Raw genomic sequence first — 20480 nt, forward strand, 5'->3', positions numbered from 1 at the left:
TTCTTAATATCTTCTGCTTCTGTTAGGTCCATACCATTTCTGTCCTTTACTATGCTCATCTTTGCATGAAATATTCCCTTGGTATCTCTAATTTTCTCAAAGAGATCTCTAGTCTTTCCCATTCTATTGTTTTCCTCTATTTCTTTGCAGCCTTTCTTATCTCTGCTTACTGTTTTTTGGAACTCTGCATTCAAATGGTTATATCTTTCCTTTTCTCCTTTGCCTTTCGCTTCTCTCTTCTCAGCTATTTCTAAGGCCTCCTCAGACAACCATTCTGCCTTTTTGCATTTCTTTTTCTTGAGGATGGTCTTGATCCCTGTCTCCTCCATAGTTCTCCAGGCACTTTGTCTATCAGATCTAATCCTTGAATCTATTTGTCACTTCCACTGTATAATCTGTCACTTCCACTGTGTAAGGGATTTGATTTGTGAAGGGTGTAAGGAAGTGAAACTAACACATGCCCCTGCCTGAGGCTTGCACTCCAGGAGATATTTGCAAGAATTAAATGGTCTTTTGACTTTGTTTCCTTACCTCCCCACCATCTCTGATCCATAAAAGAACCTGGCATTCAGCCCTCAACAAGACAGTTATTTTGAGGCCTAGCCTCTCTTCTGTCAGCTGGCTCCCCAAATAAAGTCTCTTCCTTGTCTTAAAGCTTCATTTCTTGGATTTATTGGCCTACCGTGTGACACGTAAAGCGAGCTTGGACTCCTTAACACAACCACAATTAGAAAGCATTTATTTTTCGGCACTCAGCCTTCTTTATCGGAGAAGGCAATGGCGCCCCACTCCAGTACTCTTGCCTGGAAAATCCCATGGATGGAGGAGCCTGGTAGGCCGCAGTCCATGGGGTCGTTAAGAGTCGGACACAACTGAGCGACTTCACTTTCACTTTTCACTTTCATGCATTGGAGAAGGAAATGGCAACCCACTCCAGTGTTCCTGCCTGGAGAATCCCAGGGACCGGGGAGCCTGGTGGGCTGCCGTCTATGGGGTCACACAGAGTAGGACACGACTGAAGTGACTTAGCAGCAGCCTTCTTTATCATCCAACTCTCACATCATACGTAACAACCGGAAAAACCATAACCTTGACTACACAGTTTTAATTAACAGTAATCTTTTGAAGTTCCAACTACCTGATCTTTGTTGCAAAAATTTTTACATATGCTGGCTCCTCCCTTACCTCTTTGGCGCACTCTCTCAGAGCTATCTCAGCTGAGAGACTGCCTCCTGGGCTTAAGTCCTCGTTTTGTCTTCACAATAAAACACAATTTTCAACTTTCAGGTTGTGTGTTTTTTTCTGGTCAACAATATTCTGGTTAACAGTGTACAACTGACTCAGTCATATAGCTGGTGATATTACAATTTCAGAGCTTCTTAGGTATTGAAGAGTATCAGTTGCCCCTACTACCATATAGAATTCAAAATAAAGGCAGTACTGACTTCTAGTTTCTGGTAACCATGGGCAAAATTATTTGTGTCAATACCGCTGCTGAGCTCTCTCCCCCGAGTGCGTGCGCTCTTTCTCTCTCTCTCTCCCCAACATGCGTGCACTCTTTCTCTTTCTCTCTCTCTCTCTCTCCAGCGCGCTGGCGTGCTCCTCCACTCTCTTCTCTTCATGTCTTTGGGTTGGCATGCCCTCACGCTTCGAGGATGGATTCTCCTGCTATCTTTTAAATAAAATAGAGCTGTAACACTGATTTGTCTAAGAGCTTTAACATGGTTTGTCTAAGACCCGAGAGCTGTGACGTGCTGAGGGCTTTAATGTCCATCACTCCGAACCTTTGTTGTGACGAGACAGAACCGAGGAGCATACACTCGCCTAACATCTATGGTGCCGTGACTCAAGGAAGAGGCCAAGCACAGCAGGAGCCCAATTCAGCAAAACCTCCCATGGTTGAAGCAGAAAGCGAAGAAAACCCAGCGCAAGGGAAGTGCCAAGAGGCCCATCATGCTGGAGACCAGGACAGCGAAAAACGAACTCAGCAGAAAGCTCACGCAGCTCAGCCTCAGATTCCAGAAGACCTCCAGTTAAGGACTGAAGAGGCCCACTCCAGCCAGCCTGCCTGTCACAGATAACCATCATGGGGCTGGAGCCAAGGGTGCAACTGGATGTGGCAGGTCAACAAGCTACAACATGCAGTGCCAGTTCAACAAAGATACAAAACTACAGCCGACCATGGAAAATACCGCTCACTCTTAGATGGACACCACTATGAAGACTCTGAGGCCTGAGACTAGCAAGAGGGGGAGGCCCAATACCCCTCGCTGTCCCAATTCAGCAGGAAGTAGCCAGAAAGACCTCGACGCCCCTATTCTCAAAGAACTGGACTTCTCATCTCTTGAGGGGGGAATGTTAGGTAGTTAGAATAGGAAACAGGAGTCCAAAATGGCGGTGGCTAAAAGACGAGGAAGGGAAAAGCCTGCAAAAATAGAATAAAGGAAGGTCAAAGGAAGGTCCGAGGACCAGAGTGAAGACCTCAGGTAGAACAAACAACACTCCTGGCTAGCCCAATTTGCATAGGGCAGGCCCGGGGGTGGGGGGGGGGGCAGGAAAAAACATACAAAAGGAGGAGCCAAAGCGAGGTCTCTCCCTCTCTCCCCCGTGTGCGTGCGCTCTTTCTCTCTCTCTCTCTCCCTCGCGCTGGCGCGCTCCTCCAACTCTCTTCTCTTCATGTCTTTGGGTTGGCATGCCCTCACGCTTCAAGGAGGGATTCTCCTGCTATCGTCTAAATAAAATAGAGCTGTACCACTGGGGGAAAAAAAATACCACTGCTGAAAACAATTAAAAACGCTAGGTAAAATAATTTAAAACCTTCATAAGGCATGAAAGGGCTAGGAAGATAGTGAGGAACTCCTAGGTCAAAAATAAAGGGAGAACAGAAACCCAGAGAGAAACAACGGAAGCCAGAGATAGCAGAATTACATCTCTGAAGCTCTGCGAAAGCAGAATTCAAACAAGAATATATTTCAAAAACAAAGGAATTTTTTTTCCCCTTTTTCAGACAAAAATGAAGAGAATTGAAGCAGACCATCAGAAAATTCTAAACAAGGTAGTTTGAGTCAGGAGGAAAACGGCAAGTGTGAGATCCACAAAGGAAAGGAAAACAAAGGAAGCAGTAAATATAAATGGACATTTTCTTAAAAGAAAATTAAAATGTATTACGAGATTTAGAGTGTTAAATCACTTAGTGGCAAGAGCATATAAGTTCAGAGGAAAGGGAAATGGAGTGAAAGTCCTTGCGTTGTTGACGGGAGAATACATTCACCATTATAATCTGGTGAGTTAGGCATGCCTGTTCTGGATTCCAGGGAAACACTAAACGAACTGAAACAAGAGTTCCACCTCGTACAATTAAACACTTTAATGCACCAGGAAGGTTTAACTAACTTAAAATTTTAGGCACCTATGGGAATTCCCTGGCAGTCCACTGGTCAGAGCTCTGTGCTTCCACTGCAGGGGGCATGGGTTCGATCCCTGATCAGGGAACTAAGATTCCCACATGCTGTGTAGTGGGACAAAAAAAAAAAAAAAGACCTAGGCACCTAATCATACAGTCTCAAAATACAGAAAACAAAACAAAAAAACCTAACAAATACCAAGAGAAATAGACAAATCCATAATCAGAGATAATGGCTGTAACAGTATCTCCATTCTCACATACTCTTAAAATGTGACTTTGATACTCCCTTCCATCCAGAGGTGGGCTTCCCTTGTGGCTCAGCTGGTAAAGAAACTGCCTGCAATGTGGGAGACTTGGGTTCGATCCCTGGGTTGGGAAGATCCCTTGGAGAAGGGAAAGGCTACCCACTCCAGTATTCTGGCCTGGAGAATTCCACGGACTGTATAGTCCATGGAGCCACCAGGAGTCAAACACGGCTGAGCCACTTTCACTTTCACTTTCCATCCAGAGGTAGGGTCTATGTCCTAACAGCAAAAGGTAACTAGAACACAGATAAAAGGCATCTCAAATAAACCTCCAGCAAACAACATACTTAATGGCGAAATAGTAAAAGCTTTCCCTTTGAGATCAGACAAAAATGCCCAGTATTTACATTTCTAACACTGAATTGTAGGTCCTATGCTATACAGGAAAGCAAGTAAAAGAAATGAAAGAACGTTGCAGATACAAAAACTATATACAAAAGAAAGATGAACACGTGTACCTGAGAAATGGGCTATTTCATGCTATGTCACTAAACAAAGGTCATCAGCTATTGCAGCCGCCACCTGCGCAGCCACAGCCTATGGTGAGCTGGTGAGGCCTAAGGGAACTCAGGAAGGAAAGAAAACCTGCCATATAGGAGCCATCAGACTGCAGTTGCTCCCAGATGAGACTTAAGGAAATTTAGGATATGAAAACAGGATACTGGCCCAGATAGCTGAGGTGCATATCAAAGGAATGATTTCCAAGCCCAGATTTGGCATCTTCTTGTAAACAGAAAACTGCTATATACCTTAAGTTAACATATTTGGTTTTCTTTAATTAACAGTAATTGTTTGAAGTTCAGACTACCTTCACTTTTTTGCAAAACTCCTATATGTCCTAGCTCCCTGCCTCAACTCCTCAGAGTAGTTCTCTCACGATTACTTGAGATGCTGCCTCCTAGGCTTGAAGTCCTAAAAATTCCTGCTGAATAAACTACAATTCAGAAATTTAAGGTTTGTGAACAATATTAAGTCAACATACCTCTAACTTTCCAAATAATCTTTTTTTGCCCATGCCTTGCAGCATGCAGGATCTTAGTTCCCTGACCAAGGATCAAACCTGTGCCATCTGCAATGGAACTGCAGAGTCCTAACACTGGACACCAGGAAATTTTCCTGTTTAAATGATATATGCAACAACAACAACAAAATCTACTTCTAACAAAAAATATTAGAACTCTATGGCAACCTACTCCAGTATTCTTGCCTGGAGAATTCCATGGACAGAGGAGCCTGGAGGGCTACAGTTCATGGTGTTGCAAAGTCAGACACGACTGAGCAACTAACACACGCACATATAAAGAGAAAATTATAAAACTTTACTGAGGGCAATTTAAAAGGGAGTATGTGTTTTCCTGGTGGCTCAGATGGTAAAGAATCTGCCTGCAATGCGGGAAACTTAGGTTTGATCCCTGGATCAGGAAGATCCCCTAAAGAAGGGAATGGCAACCCAGTCCAGTATTCTTGCCTGGAGAATTCCATGAACAGAGGAGCCTGGCGGGCTTCAATCTGTGTGGTCACAAAGAGATGGACAAAACTGAGTGACCAACACTTTCACTTTTATGTAACCATGTACACAGATTGTAAGATTCAACACTTTAAAGATGTCAATTCACTCCAAATTGCTTTAGAGCCTCAATGCGATCCCAATCAAAATCCAAAAAGCTTATTTTTCCTGAAACTTGACAATGTGCTTCTAATATTCATCTAAAAATGTGAAGAACCAAGAATTCGGGAGGTAAAGACTTGCTCTATCAGACAGTGAGACTTTGCATAGTGAAAGATTCTTTTCCATGAGAAAGAAATACAAGATAAATACATAATCAATAAAATAAAAAGACATGCCACAGAAGGGGAAAAATATATTTGTAATGCTATAATAACTAACAAGAGGACTATCATTAATATATTTTTAATGTATTTTTTAAACTCCAACACAGATCAGTAAGAAAAAGACATAAACCCAACAGAAAAATGGGCACAAGTCTTAACAAGTACTTCACAGAAGAGGATATCCAAATGGACACTAAAAAACGAAAAGGCACTCAACCTCATTAATAACCAGGGAAATGCAAATAAAAGCCAAGAAGATGTCATTACACACCCAGCATTGGCAAGAATGAGGAGCAATAGGGACTTTCATATACTTTTGTCAGGAATGTGAATTGGTACAACCACTTGGGAGAACAGTTTGCCATTATCTTTTCTAGTTGACAATACGTTCACTCTAGGAGTCAGCAGCAGAGAAGGCAATGGCAACCCACTCCAGTGTTCTTGCCTGGAGAATCCCAGGGACGGAGGAGCCTGGTGGGCTGCTGTCTATGGGGTCGCACAGAGTTGCTCAGTTAGTTGCTCCAAAAACGACTTAGCAGCAGCAGCAAGAGTCAGCAGTTCCACTTCGTCATAAGCCTCCCAAAGAAATGACATGCACATGTGCTGTTTTGGACTGAACTGTGTCTGCTCTAAACTCACATCTTGAAGCCCTAGACCCCAGGTGACTGCAGGTAAGATAGAGCCTTGGAAGGAGGTAATTGAGGTTAAGTGAGCTAGTAAGTGTGGGGTCCTAATCCAATAAGACCTGTGTCCTTATAAGAAGAGGAAGACACACCAGGAGTGCATAGGCACCACATAAAGGCCACATGAGGTCACAGTGAGAAGGCAGCTGTCTATATGCCAAGGAGAGAGAACTCTCACCAGAAACCAACCCTATCAGCACCTTCATCTTGGACTTCCTGTCTCCAGAAGTGTGAGAAAATAAATTCCTTTTTTTTAAGCCACTTAGTCTATGGTATTTTGTTATGGGAGCCTTATCTGACTAATACATCTGCATCAAGATCCAACTCTCAGTACATTCAGAACAGTACCTTTTATTTTTCTAGTGCCCAAACCAGAAACACCTCCAATTACCATAAACAGTAAAACAGATAAATTATATTTATACAGTGAATATAAAAGAATACAGCTACACACAACAGTGTAGATGAATCTTACCATCATAATAAAGTGAAAGCAAAATACAAAAAAATATATAGTTTAATTCCCTTTATATAACCTCCAAAAACAGGCAAAACTAAATTCAAGTATACATACAAACTTAGAAAACTTACAAAGAACTCAAGAAAATCATTACGACAAAAGTCAGAATCAGATCAGATCAGATCAGTCGCTCAGTCGTGTCCGACTCTTTGTGACCCCATGAATCACAGCACGCCAGGCCTCCCTGTCCATCACCAACTCCCAGAGTTCACTCAGACTCACATCCATTGAGTCAGTGATGCCATCCAGCCATGTCATCCTCTGTCGTCCCCTTCTCCTCCTGCCCCCAATCCCTCCCAGCATCAGGGTCTTTTCCAATGAATCAACTCTTCACATGAGGTGGCCAAAGTACTGGAGTTTCAGCTTTAGCATCATTCCTTCCAAAGAAATCCCAGGGCTGATCTCCTTCAGAATGGACTGGTTGGATCTCCTTGCAGTCCAAGGGACTCTCAAGAGTCTTCTCCAACACCACAGTTCAAAAGCATCAATTCTTCAGTGCTCAGCCTTCTTCACAGTCCAACTCTCACATCCATACATGACCACAGGAAAAACCATAGCCTTGACTAGATGAACCTAACAGGTAAGGATTCTGTGACCCCCATCTGATGACCTAGGTGAGGATTGCTGCTGCTGCTAAGTTGCTTCAGTCGTGTCCGACTCTGTGTGACCCCATAGACGGCAGCCTACCAGGCTCCCCCGTCCCTGGGATTCTCCAGGCAAGAACACTGGAGTGGGTTGCCATTTCCTTCTCCAATGCATGAAAGTGAAAAGTGAAAGTGAAGTCGCTCAGTCGTGTCCGACTCCTAGCGACCCCATGGACTGCAACCTACCAGTCCCCTCCGTCCATGGGATTTTCCAGGCAAGAGTACTGGAGTGGGTTGCCATTGCCTTCTCTGAGGTAAGGATTACAATGTAATTATTCATTCAACTACACATTCATGGATGATGTCTTTTTACCCTATGTCTAGATATTTCACAGTTGTTTAAAGTATTTAAAACTATATCATAAACTAAGTGTAGGCAAGCCCAACAATATTCTGATTTTTCTTATGATGACTGGGTTAATACCTTTCCTACACTTCAGTGGTTTGTTTTTCTCTGTTTGTGGATGTCCCTGATTATTGATGCTGTAAGTATGTTTAGTCAGCCTGATGAATAATCCAGAGCTAGATGCCAATGTTTTTCCAGGCCTTAGAGACATGGAGTGAACAATCCATGTGAGCTCTTTACTTTCAAGGAACTGCAATCTGACTTAACCTCCCTAAATCCAAAAATGTCACCATGATCCATTTAATACCACCAGTCGCAGGGGACTGTTCTAGGAATTAAATGTCTGGCCTCACGCCTGGCACCTAGCAACTGTTCAATAAAATTAGTTCCATTCCACATACCCAGGAAGAAGTGGCAGGTCTCGTGTTTGTAGTTCTACCATGGGGGGAAAAAAAACAAACTATGTATATCAAATTGTATTTACTGTTTATTCCACTCACAGGTTTTATCTACCCAAGCTAAAAATGAAAATTTAAAGCAGAGATCAGCAAACTGGGAAGGCCCAAGAGATAAATCTAATTCATCTTCTATTTATGCAAATAAAGTTTTATTAGAACACAATTACATCGATTCATTTTTACACACATCACCTACAACTGCTTTCAAAGAACAGAGCTGAATAGCTGCAAGAGAGATAGTCTGGCCCACAGAGTCTAATTATTTGCTATCTGGTCCTTTACCAAACAAGCTTGACAATTTCTGTTAGAGAGTTTTGCTATTTCAGAAGACACATAGTATTTACTTAATATCCACTGCTAAGCACACACTTTTACTACCATGTTACATTAATGACCACTGAATGATACGAAATCTTTATTAAAAAGTTTCTAACCAGCAGGAAGCACAAGGTATATGGAAATGGACCTGTACTCTAAGATCAATTTGTAATTTTATATCATTTTCACACCTTCCAACATAGCTATATGTGCTTTCCATCACATACCTTTGTAGGAATTTTCTTGTCAAAATCAGGAAAGTGAATTATTTTATTTAGCTTGGACACGTATAGTATCATTATGGTAACTGCCATCTAAAGAAAATGGAAGAGAAAAATTTCAGCAAAATATCTAGAAAGACTATTTGAGGTACAAATACATCAGAAGAAGAAAAGAGATTCACCAAAAACATATGTATTGGAAAAATCTATTTTCTAGGTTCCAAAAAAATTATTATTCCTTAAAATATTAACTTTTTTTGTCACTGCATAGATTGCATTAGAACTATAGGCAAAAAGTATAACATTAAATAGACTCACACATATACATGTGATCTCAAACGGTTCAAGGAACAAGAATAGAGGGAAAAAACAATGGTGTGCCCCAAACAGACCAGTATGACCATAGTCAGTGAGGCTGCTTATTGATCCTGAACCATACCTACCTCCCATGTACTAAGCATATGGTCACCTTCCCCCATAAAGTAAGTGTTGGGGTGAAAGGAGGGGCAGAAGGGAGGCAAATTCCACACATAAACATATTTTGTAAAGTACACAATTTCTATAACACAGAAGACATTTTCTCTCCACCTAGCCAGTGTTACCAAAAATACCTCATTCAAATGCTCTTCAGCTGGGTTCCACCAGGTATATCAGGAATACTCCAGATTATTATTATGAAATAAATAGTTTTAATATCATCTTTCTATGAAAATTTTAGAATTTATTCACTTTTCTCCATATTAGGATGCAAAAACATAAGGACTCCTTCAACATGATTATTGTCCTAAACCTCAAGCCTGAGTGTACAGATACTTATGATAGATTTATACAACTTGGGCCATTCTGAATAATAATTGTAGTTTGTATTTATGACTTACCTTATAATTCTTAACAGAAATATACCAACACGATGTAAACTATTCTGCAACTCAAATTTTTAAAGTTTGGTCTACTGGCTTCTTCCCTTACAAACTGCAAATCAGAAAGGTTTTTTCCTTAATTGAGTACAAGACAGTGAATTAATTTGCCTTGGGCATTACATAGGGCATATTACCACATACTATTGATCTTTTAAAGTACTTCTTTAAACATATTTTCACACTGAACCATAAAGATATATTTTTATTACCTTAAGGAAACACTGTTTCCTTGTTATTTTTTCACCCTAAAATGATGTGCAAAGAGTATCTTGTTAGCAAAATGTTTAACTAGAATAATGTTTATTTGTATAAATTCCAGATTCACAATTTGAAATTTAGTTAACAGACATAATCTTTATATTTTTTCTCCCTGTAAACTAAAGATCAACAACAACAACAAAAAAACCCCTTCAGTACCTGTTAACATGGTCTACTAGAAATTACTAGCATATGACCCCCAAAACAAAATGTAAGCAAGTCACAAAACAATATTAATGGAAAATTTCAGAAACAGCCAAATGTGGGTAAGTTTGAAAGTTTATCCAAGCTTAACCTTACACTTGAGAACAAACATCACGAAGTTCAGGAAGGAAACTGCAAACCTGTTTAGTTTGGCCCATAGAGAGTTTAATGAAAAAATATGAATCTGTTGCCACCATTTACAAATTGGGAGGTTTGCTGTGAAAATAAAATTTCCCTGATTCCTAGTGAGCCTCACCTCATCCCCCCAATCCTTTTCTTAAACAAGCACAGTGACTTCAACTGTGCACACTCATCTGTAACCCAGCAGGACTTAGAGGCTTCCAGTCTGCTGCCCCCTTACTTTAGAGTAATTAAATTCTATTAAAGAAATGAGAATTAGTCATTTTTCCTACAAATACAACTATTCCTAAATTGTAAAACGAAATAAAACGTATCAATACTTTAAGTCGTTTCACCCAAAGTACCACAGTCCTCTGCCAACTGAACAAATTCGTAAACCACAGTCTTCAACAAAAGCACTTACAATTTCATCATATGTACTAACAAATAATTAAGAGGTTAATTTATCTTTTTTCACTTACCTGTCCAACTCCAAGAACAATTGGTGAGGGGAAACTACAAAAAATAGAGAATGACAAATAATTTTAGCAACTGATGAAAAAATTTGAAAACAATATACAACACAGAATGACAGGAGTTATTAAAAGGTTATGTTATTAGAAGCTTATTGAACTTATTAAACGGTTATTAAAAGGTCTTAGGCTATTTTTTCTGTCTTAGTGAAAATATCTAATTTGTTCATTGTTCATTTCTTTTCCATTTTTTAAACTGATCATTGCTAAACTTGGCAAACTTCTATTGCCCCTTGAGGCAGACTGTCATATTAACAAACAACACAGTTGTATATGTAGAAAGCCCAATTAATCTGGGGATAAATGACTAGAATTAATAAATAACTTTAGCAAAGTTACTGGATAGATGAACACGTGAAAAAAAATCACTTTTAAGTCTATATATCATAAAGACACAAAGAACATAATCCTTTTAAAGGTTTTCACTTTCAATAGCATGCAAAAACATCAAATAATACTAACTGGGTATTTTATAGTAATAAAAAATTATTTTTACTTTTTTAAGCATGAAATGATATTGTGGTGTTTTTAAAACAAAATAGTCCACCTTATCCTTTAGAAATTCATAATAATCTGGGGGGAGATGTTGGAATTGAGAAGAAGAGTGATATAAATGTAACAAACTTGTCGAAACTGGATGACGGCTACATGGAGATTCATTATACTGGTTTCCTTTCTTCAAAATACTATACCCAGGTACAAATCTAATAAAATGTTTCCAAGAACTACCTCTACATAGAAAACTATAAATCTATACTTAAAAAATGAAAGAAGTTCTAAATAAAGTTCATGGATTAGAATCAATATTGTAGTGAACAATTATCCACAAACTGATCTATAAACTCAAATCTCTCTTTACAAATAAGAACAGGTATTTTGTATTGACCCTGAAACTGAATTTCAAGGCAAAAGCAAACATGATCTAAGATAATCATGAAGAAAAAACATCGGAGGACTGATTCTGCTGGATGCCAGTATTCTCTTTCTTTCTTTTTTTTTTTGGCTGCAGCATGCTGGAATCCTAGTTCCCAGACCAGGGATTGAACCCATTCCCTGCAGTGGAATGGCAGAGCCCTAGCCACTGGACCACCAGGGAATTTCCCAGGATTGATTTTAAAGTCACACCAAATGAGAGAGTGTGGTATTTGCACAATGATATTCTAACCAGACAATGCAAGAAAACAGAGATGAGGACAGATACACGCCTACATGGAAACCTGACTCATGACAACGATGACCACACAGAGGAGTAGGGAAAAGACAGTCGGTCTTTTAACAAATGGCACCAGGCAACTGGATACAGAAGCTTGCTCCCTACCTAATACCGTACTTAACAAGGCAGCACATCACCTCGCCAGGCTCACTCACTGTCCAGCCCTTCACTGGCTCCCAGTCATTCTGTCCAGCTATTAAAAAGAGGGAATATCACTCAAAAAACCACCACCACCAACACCACCTCATCTCCTAAACTGCATGTCACAGGGAAACATGCCTGTTTCAGATAGGGTGAGAAGAGAATAAGGGACTAACTTACCTTGTCAGGGAAAACAGAATGAACAGCGCCACCATGAGAATAAAATGAACTCTAATGGATGCCGGATGTGTCACCCAGACATCTGCTTCTGGACTGAAGCCCTCATTCCCCAGTTTCCCAAGAGCATCCTCAGAAGGAGAAAGTGCCTTGCCAACAGCCCCCAACTCCCTGAGACCAGCCTGTGTTCCAAGCCTGCATGTCTGTGCAGAGGTATAAAGGCCAAGGGCCCTCGACCCAATTCAAGACAACTCTGTTGAGCCCTTCCAGCTCCAGAGACCCTGGGATAAGGCTCTGTTGTGATGAAGCATAGCCCAGCTTCTCTGTCTTCTTAATCCTGCTTCCCTCACTCTCCCACAGGAGTGGGTCCCAAGAGCACTGCCCAGTATACTTTCCTCGCATCTGAGAGTCTCCTTGCCTAGGAATACAACCTGCAACAGCAAGCAAAACAATAAGATTACAACATAAACAAATAGTAAAACAACAACAAAAGGCTTATGGAAGGAAGACGAAGAGCTCAGCCTAGCAGAGAATGTAACACAAGAAGCGAAGGCACCTTTTTAACTGTTTCCAGCTACAGAACACCTTAATAAGAAGATATCAACAAAATCAACAGCTCAAAATTGAGATAACAAAGCAAACAAGTGAGATGAAAAGGGAAGCACAGATCTTAAGGAAACCAACTGAGGAAGAAAACATAACTGCTGTATGAGTAATTTAGAAACAACGGAAGTCAACGACTGCTGCTGAAACATGAATTACCAAGATGAGGCAATCACAGTGAATGACCAGGAAAAAGATACATTCTCAAAGGTAAACAGATTTCGAAGACAGATACCACCAGAAAGGGCTAATTTCTGTGCTGTTTTCTCTCAATAGAGAAAATAATTCGAAGATAAAAAAGGCAAATTTGTTTCCTTGACATGAGGAAAATAAGCAAACTCTCCAGATCTAAAAGCACATTTGTTGCAGAAAAAGTTGTTAAGAATATTCAACACGATTAATACAGCAGCCATGAACTCTCCATAAAAACCCTGCAATGGAATCCACCACTTAGGAGTCAAACCAAAACACTGGACTCTGGAATGGAGACACCGCGATAAAAGACTGCTGACTACTGCATTCATTTAACACAGACCAGATTCAAACACCTGTGGGATTATACTTACACAACAGGATGCTACCCTATAAAAGAAGACATGGAGGGGAGGGGAGATAGGAAGAAGTACACAGGTGTCATGCTTCATAGCAGAGAGGACATACATACAGTCAGAAACTGAAGAAACATATTTGAAAGTCAACAATTCTTTTCATTGAACTCTAATTTCTCTTCTCTCCATTCAATTCAGTTAAAACTAAATTTCATACATACATGCAACTTGCAGCCCTCACCTTAAGCCTACAAATGCAGCCAGAATGACTAATGGTGTTACAACCCCTCATATGATGCAAGCTGAAATGTACAGGGTCCGTTATTAGTATAAAGCCAAAAAATGTTTAATGTGGATGTAATCAAGCCTTTAGATCTAACTTTCAGTTAAAAAAAAAAAAGAAAGTAGGTTAAATGAGACTTCAAAAAATAAATCAAATAATCCATAATAGGGGACACTTTATAACACACTTGGGTCAGGCATTTCAAAGTCAATATCAAGGGGAAGTGGAGAAGGAAATGGCAACCCACTCCAGTATTCTTGCCTGGGAAATCCACGGACAGAGGGGCCTGAAGGGCTGCAGTCCCTGGGGTCACAAAGAGTTGAACACAGCTTAGCGACTAAACAACAGCAATAATCAGGGGGAAGAGGTGGATGGAGAACTTTTCTAGATTAAAATATACTAAAAAGACGTATCTGTATACATTGCATGAAGTTCAATTTGTTCTTGATTCAAATGTTTAAAACAATCATAAAAACAACTTGGAGACAATTGGGATGACTATAGATTTGGTATTAGATTATTTTAGGAGATTACCATTTAGTTTGCTAAGAGCAAAAATGATACTAATGTCAGAGAATATCCATATTTCAGGAGAGGTATGTTGAAATAGGGCATCCCAGGTAGCACAGTGGTAAAGAATCCATCTGCCAATGCAGGAGACACAGGAGATGTGGTTTCCATCCCTGGGTCAGGAAGATCCTCTGGAGAAGGAAATGGCAACCCACTCCAGTATTCTTGCCTGTGAGATCCCATGGACAGAGGAGCCTGGCAGGTTACAGTCCATGGGGTAGCAAAGAGTCAAACACGACTGAACAAGCACACACATGCATGTTGAAATATCTGAGAGTGCAGTTCATGATGTATGAATGATGTATTCAATGGTTCATGCAACCCCATGGACTGCAGCACACCAGGCTTCTCTTCCTCCAAAATCTCTCACAGTTTGTTCAAATTCATGTCCATTGAGTCGGTGATGCTATCTAACCATCTCATCCTCTGCTGCCCTCTTCTCCTTTTGCCTTCTATCCTTCCCAGCATCAGGGTCTTTTCCAATGAGTCATCTCTTCGCATCATGTAGCCAAAGTATTGGAGCTTCAGCTTCAGCAAGAGTCCGTCCAGGGAATATTCAGGATTGATTTTCTTTAGGATTGACTGTTTTGATGTCCTTGCAGACCAAAGGACTCTCAAGAGTTTCCTCCAGTACTCCAATTCAATAGCATCAATTCTTCAGCACTCAAATATAGCAAAATGTTAATTACTTAATTTTGGTGGTGTATGTACAAATGTTCAGTGTACTTTGCTTTCTACTTTCCTGTGTGCTTGAAACTTTTCATAATAAAAAGTGGTAGAGGGACTTAAGTGTTAATTGCTCAGTCATGTCGAATTCTTTGCAACCCCATGCCTCTCTCCATGGGATTCTCCAGGGAAGAATACTGGAGTGGGTATCTATTCCATTCTCCAGGGGCTCTTCCTGACCCAGGGATTGATCCTAAGTCTCCTGCACTGCAGGCAGATCCTCTACCATTTGAACCACCAGGAAAGCTCAGAGGGACTTTGGTGATCCTCAAACAACTGAATAATTAAATGAAAGCTCCCACTCATTTCCCACTCCTTTTTGAATTAAAGAAAGTAATTTATAAAGAAATGAGCAAATAAGTAGCTATATCTATAAATATATTTTATATAAAAAGTAATTCAAACTATCTTTCTCCAATCCATCCATCTATCTAAAAGATGTCTGAAGTTATTGCCTAATGTCAACTATAGTAATTTTAAAAATTTTACCCTAATATTTTTCTCTTGTTTGAATTCTTTATAATGATCACACAGAATGCCTTTTCTTTTAAAAAATTCAAAATATTGATTCTAGATAGTGGGAATATGAACAATTATTATTATCATCTTCTTTGTACATTTGTATATTTAAATAACACCCAATTTTTAAACTGAATTATTTTTGGAGTGAATGCAAGGAAGTGAAGATACTATGTGTACACAACCTCTTAAAGTCTGACTCTGAAAGGATCAGAGAAACGAGCACTCACGTGGATCAAGGGATGGTTATTTTTGCTTGAGAAACCTAAACTTGTTTTAAGCTGACAGAGAGAGGTGGCTGATGAAGAATAGAGGAGGATAATGAAAGGAGCAGGGAGGAGGGGACATCCAGAAATGGGGAGCTGGGCCCTCCACAGATAAAGCACTCCCTCCATCCCAGCAGAAAGGGGACCTCATCTGACAGTTTCTATTTTCCTCAATGAAGTATCAGAGGAGAGTGGAGGATGGGGGTGTGGAAGGTTTCAGGGTAAAAGAGAAAGTAGGAAGGAGACATTTCTGAAACAAGGAAAGCAAGGCTCCAGAAGAAACTAGCAGGTGGCAGAAGAGCTGGTTTTGAAGTTTGTGATCATCAAATTAAAGTCAACCCAGCCATACCTAAAGTGATTTTTTCTCCCAGGACAGTCAGAGTTGCTCAGTGCTGAAGGAAAGTTGCAAAAGGCAGGCTGTGTGAGATAAGTACCAGCCCAGGCAAGAGCTGGGAAGGAGTCTTAGGGGCTTCCAGGGAGGGGCCCGCCAGCTAGACCAGGAGAGAAGGGACGCCTGAAGGGTGGATGTGGCAGAAATACCTGGGCTGCAGCACTAAGCGTGGATATCCTGCAGAGGGACTGCAGTGGCTGGCAGGGCCACCCTGAGCACACGGCCCTGGAAGTGACACGGAACGTGGGACACGACGGGCTTTGACGGTTCAGCACACGTAGCACGAAGTCTCGAGGGCTTAAGCGAGTCTGGGAGGAGAGGAAGACCAGGACTCCACTAAATGAGCCCCAGAAGCTTAAGAGGCACTATAGAGAGGACACAAAGGGAGTGCTAAGCCTGGACTCGCCACAGAGCAGAGGCAGTGGGGAGCTACGAGGACCCAACCCCACCTCCTGGCAACAGGTGGGGCACGACCAGGATCCAGCTCCTTCCCAGGAGCCGAAAGGAGCAGTGTCTTTAGGAAAGAGCCAGTTTTCATCAGAGTAGGAGAAAATTTGGAGTTGTTCTTGATTTTTAATATAAACTTCCAGTTCCCACCACTGGAGCCTCTGATTCAATAGCTTAAAAAAAAAAATCTCTCCTAGGGATTCACATTACCAAGCAAGTTTGGAAACGACTGTGTTAAATGATCTCAAAGCCCTGGATTGTGTAAACAAACAGCAAGTACCAAGCAAATACTTGTTGAACTAAATACAACTAAGTTTACACTTTTTATTAAGCATTATTCGTAAAACCTTGTCAGAGAACAGTATTAACATAGTAACAAAAAAACAACTGACATTGCCTGCACAAACCTCATGAAGGTGACTCCAAAGAACCACTGTTCTCCTCCCTGTTGGAGTGAGAGGGAGAAGAACCTGTGGGACAAGATGGGCTTTGATGGTTCAGCGCTGGTGTTCTTTGTAGTGCCTCCTGAGCTTCTGTGGCTCATTTAGTGGGGTCCTGGTCTTTCTCTCCACCCTTCAGGACTTTGGGCTACATGCGCTGAACCATCAAAGCCCGTCTTGTCCCCCAGATTCTTTTCCCTCTCACTCCAACATGGTCTGACTCCAAGTCCTTCCAAGGCTCTCTCTCAATGACCTAAGACTAACATATAACTAAGACCACTCATCAGTCTGGTACTCCAACCGGACACAATCTACTCAAATTGGAAGAGAAAAAAATATTCCCTGAGCTACATTCCCATAATCCTGTGAACTAGGTAACTGCAAAAGTTCTTCCTTCTACCTGACAACACAACATTCTATCCTCAAACAGTTAATGTCTGGATCAGATTTCTATGGCTTATTGTTATAACCCAATAACCCCAACTCTCTTCGCCTCAAAACATGCTCCGAAAGCATCCTGAGATGAGAGACTAAACATTGTTTTTTGAACAGGGCTCTCCAACTGTGTATCACATTACGGAAATGTAAAACATATAAGGTTATAAGGGGCTTTGCCTTGCTGAGACAAAAACAATTTCCTCCTTCAATCATGGAACTCAAAATTTTAAAGATGGAAAGGTTAGAGCAGGAGATGCCTCATATAATTATTTCCAATCAAACACTGTCCTTCATCTTCCAAGCACTTAACCAGTGTTTACTGGTCCCTGCTTCCAACAAGGAGACACATGTTTTTGGACTCATTGACAGTTCTGGTCAGCGAGCAGACTGCTTAGTCAAGAGCAGAAAGCAGAGATTTACCATCAAACTTCAACTGATATATCTGTCAGCCACTCCCCAAAAGCCTATTAACAGCATTCTCTTTTTATGATAGGTGTCTATTGAATATTATTGAATGAATGAAGGATCTGATCCTACTGACCTCAACACTCTCTCTCCTACCACTGGCTCATTCAGTTCTAGCCAGATCACCTTCTCTCTATTCCTCCAGTAGGCCAAGCTCATGCCCACTTCGCATATTTTCTTCTGTGTGGAATGCTCTCCACCAACCACTCCACCCCAGGAACTCTCACAGCAAACCTGAAATCACCTTGCTTATTCATGAGCCCACTTGTTCACTTTCCTCTCTGCCACTCATAAGGTAGGGGGCTCCATCGCAGGGTGGAGCTGCTTCCCTGGTGCTAGGGATTGGCACCTACTAGGTGCTCAGTAAATATTTGTTAGAGGTGGAACCAGCCAAGCTCACCTAGGTTTCAGCTTCTGCTAGTTTAAAAGAAGGAGGCTGAAGACACTCTGAGGTTTCTTTGTTGTTGTTAAGTAGTATTCACTCTTTTCATGACCCCATGGACTGTAACCTGTCAGGCTCCTCTGTCCATCCGATTTCCCAGGCTAGAATACTGGAGTGGGTTGCCATTTCCTTCTCCAGGGGATCTTCCCCACCCAGGGATGGAACCTCTGTCTCCTGCCCAAGCAGGATGATCCTTTACTACTGAGCTACCAGGGAAGCCCTTTGGACTCTTTATAAAATTCTGATTTTACATTCTTGTAGCACAGTATAGTTTACAAGGAGCCCTCACTTATGACTGCTCATGCCGAGCTCTGGGAGATAATTTACAGAGATGTAAGTACTTTGGCCACCTCATGCGAAGAGTTGACTCACTGGAAAAGACTCTGATGCTGGGAGGGATTGGGGGCAGGAGGAGAAGGGGACCACAGAGGATGACATGGCTGGATGGCATCACTGACTCGATGGACGTGAGTCTGAGTGAACTCCGGGAGCTGGTGATAGACAGGGAGGCCTGGCGTGCTGCGATTCATGGGGTCGCAGAAAGTCCGACACGACTGAGCCACTGAACTGAACTGAATTATCTGGTGGAGCTGGGTCTAAATTCACAGCGCTTTCGATGCCTATATAACCAAAGCAAAATTAAACAGGATTTTCTATCTTTACAAACAGGTTCAAGGAAACACAAATTTGCTGGTTTACTACATATTCATAAAAAAAAAAAAAAGTAGAGAATATGAAATTTTGTTTTCTCCATTTCCCCATGAACATGCTGGTAATTTGAGAATGAATGATCAAACTATGCCAATAAACTCATCCACTCAGGACTCTTCTGATGGTTGAATATCTAGACTTGTAGAAATAGCTTACATTTGAAAGACACATTCGGATCGCTAGTTTCAGTTCACTGGTGCTCTTTAAAGCACAGGTGCGCTTCCTGTCCTGCAGCAGTAAGTCGCGGTAAGGTGCGCCCGCGCTGACTTGCTAGCTTGTGGTTTGGTTTCCAGAAGAGTGCAAAGGTCCGGACTCTGAATACGTGGCCCGTGAGCAGTGCACTAGCCGCCCAAGTTGGCTCCGGAGTTAGCAACGAGACTTCCCGCTCGCCGTTCCCACCCACCCGCTGACCCGAGTGCGACCGAAGTGCACGAGGGCAGGCAGGCCCGCGGCTCTCCCCGGCTTCGGGACCTCCGGAGTCCGGCCAACACCCGCCCCGCGCGGCGCCGGAGCGGGAAGGTCCCGGAGTCCCGCGGAGCAGCCAGGAGCCCCCGCGGACTGCTCCCAGCCCCAAGGCTCCCGCCTCACCGGTAGGTGGTCAGCAACGCCTTGTTGATCAGCACGAGGAGGAAGGAGCAGGTCCCGTAGAAGAGGGCCGACAGTAGCTTGGCCACCCTGGAAGGCAGCCGCGCGGAAGCGGGGTCCGCGCCGGCACCCGCGCCCTCGGCCTGGCCGCCGGCCGTCATGTCCCGCGGCCGCCCGTCTGGGCCACCCTCGGGCCGCGCCACCCCAGTTCAGTCCCCGCCCCCAGCCAGCGCGGGAGGAGGCGCGGCCGAAACAGGAAGGGCCTCGAAGGGGACCCCACACGCCCCGCGCCCCAAAGCTGCCGCACGTAGGAGCGGGTTCGTCTCAAGTCCGTCGTCAAAGGCCCCACCCTCTGACTCTTGGCTGGGTTTGGGAGAGTTTTAAAAAACCCTATCTTCCTCTAAACTGCCAGCTTAGAGAAAAACGTTAAGACTTAGGGTTTGTTTTGTCCTTTTTTAAAAAAAACAGTATTTTCAGTCCTGGGTGTTCATTGGTAAGACTGATGTTGAAGCTGAAACTCCAATACTTTGGCTACCTCATGCGAAGGGCTGACTCATTTGAAAAGACCCTGATGCTGGGAAAGATTGAGGGCAGAAGAAGGGGAGGACAGAGGATGAGATGGTTGGATGGCATCACAGACCCAATGGACATGGGTTTGGGTAGACTCCCAGAGTTGGTGATGGACAGGGAGGCCTGGCATGCTGCGGTTCACGGAGTTGCAAAGAGTCGGACACGACTGAGTGACT

The 20480-nt window shown here is 42.3% G+C and overlaps 1 protein-coding gene across 22 annotated transcripts in view; it reads right to left on the reverse strand.

Annotated features, from left to right (window-relative positions):
• The window catches only part of SLC35D2 (solute carrier family 35 member D2), a 59063-nt gene extending 39131 nt beyond the window's left edge, over positions 1–19932 (reverse strand). For all 22 annotated transcript variants that reach the window (XR_015170197.1, XR_015170195.1, XR_015170196.1 and 19 more), the window contains exons 1-3: positions 19738–19932; positions 10719–10752; positions 8741–8827 (exon numbers count right to left, since the gene is read on the reverse strand). Coding sequence is in view for 16 of the 22 variants with exons in the window: in XM_086417036.1 (XP_086273162.1) it covers positions 8741–8827; positions 10719–10752; positions 19738–19895 (279 nt within the window). In the remaining 6 variants the exon portion in view is untranslated. The remainder of the gene's footprint in view (positions 1–8740; positions 8828–10718; positions 10753–19737) is intronic.
• Positions 19933–20480: the final 548 nt, after the last annotated feature.

This window comes from Bos grunniens, chromosome 8 (genome assembly GCF_055505025.1).
Source record: "Bos grunniens cultivar Pamir isolate PY7600 chromosome 8, Bosgru_T2T1.0, whole genome shotgun sequence".
NCBI classification, from domain to species: Eukaryota; Metazoa; Chordata; class Mammalia; order Artiodactyla; family Bovidae; genus Bos; species Bos grunniens.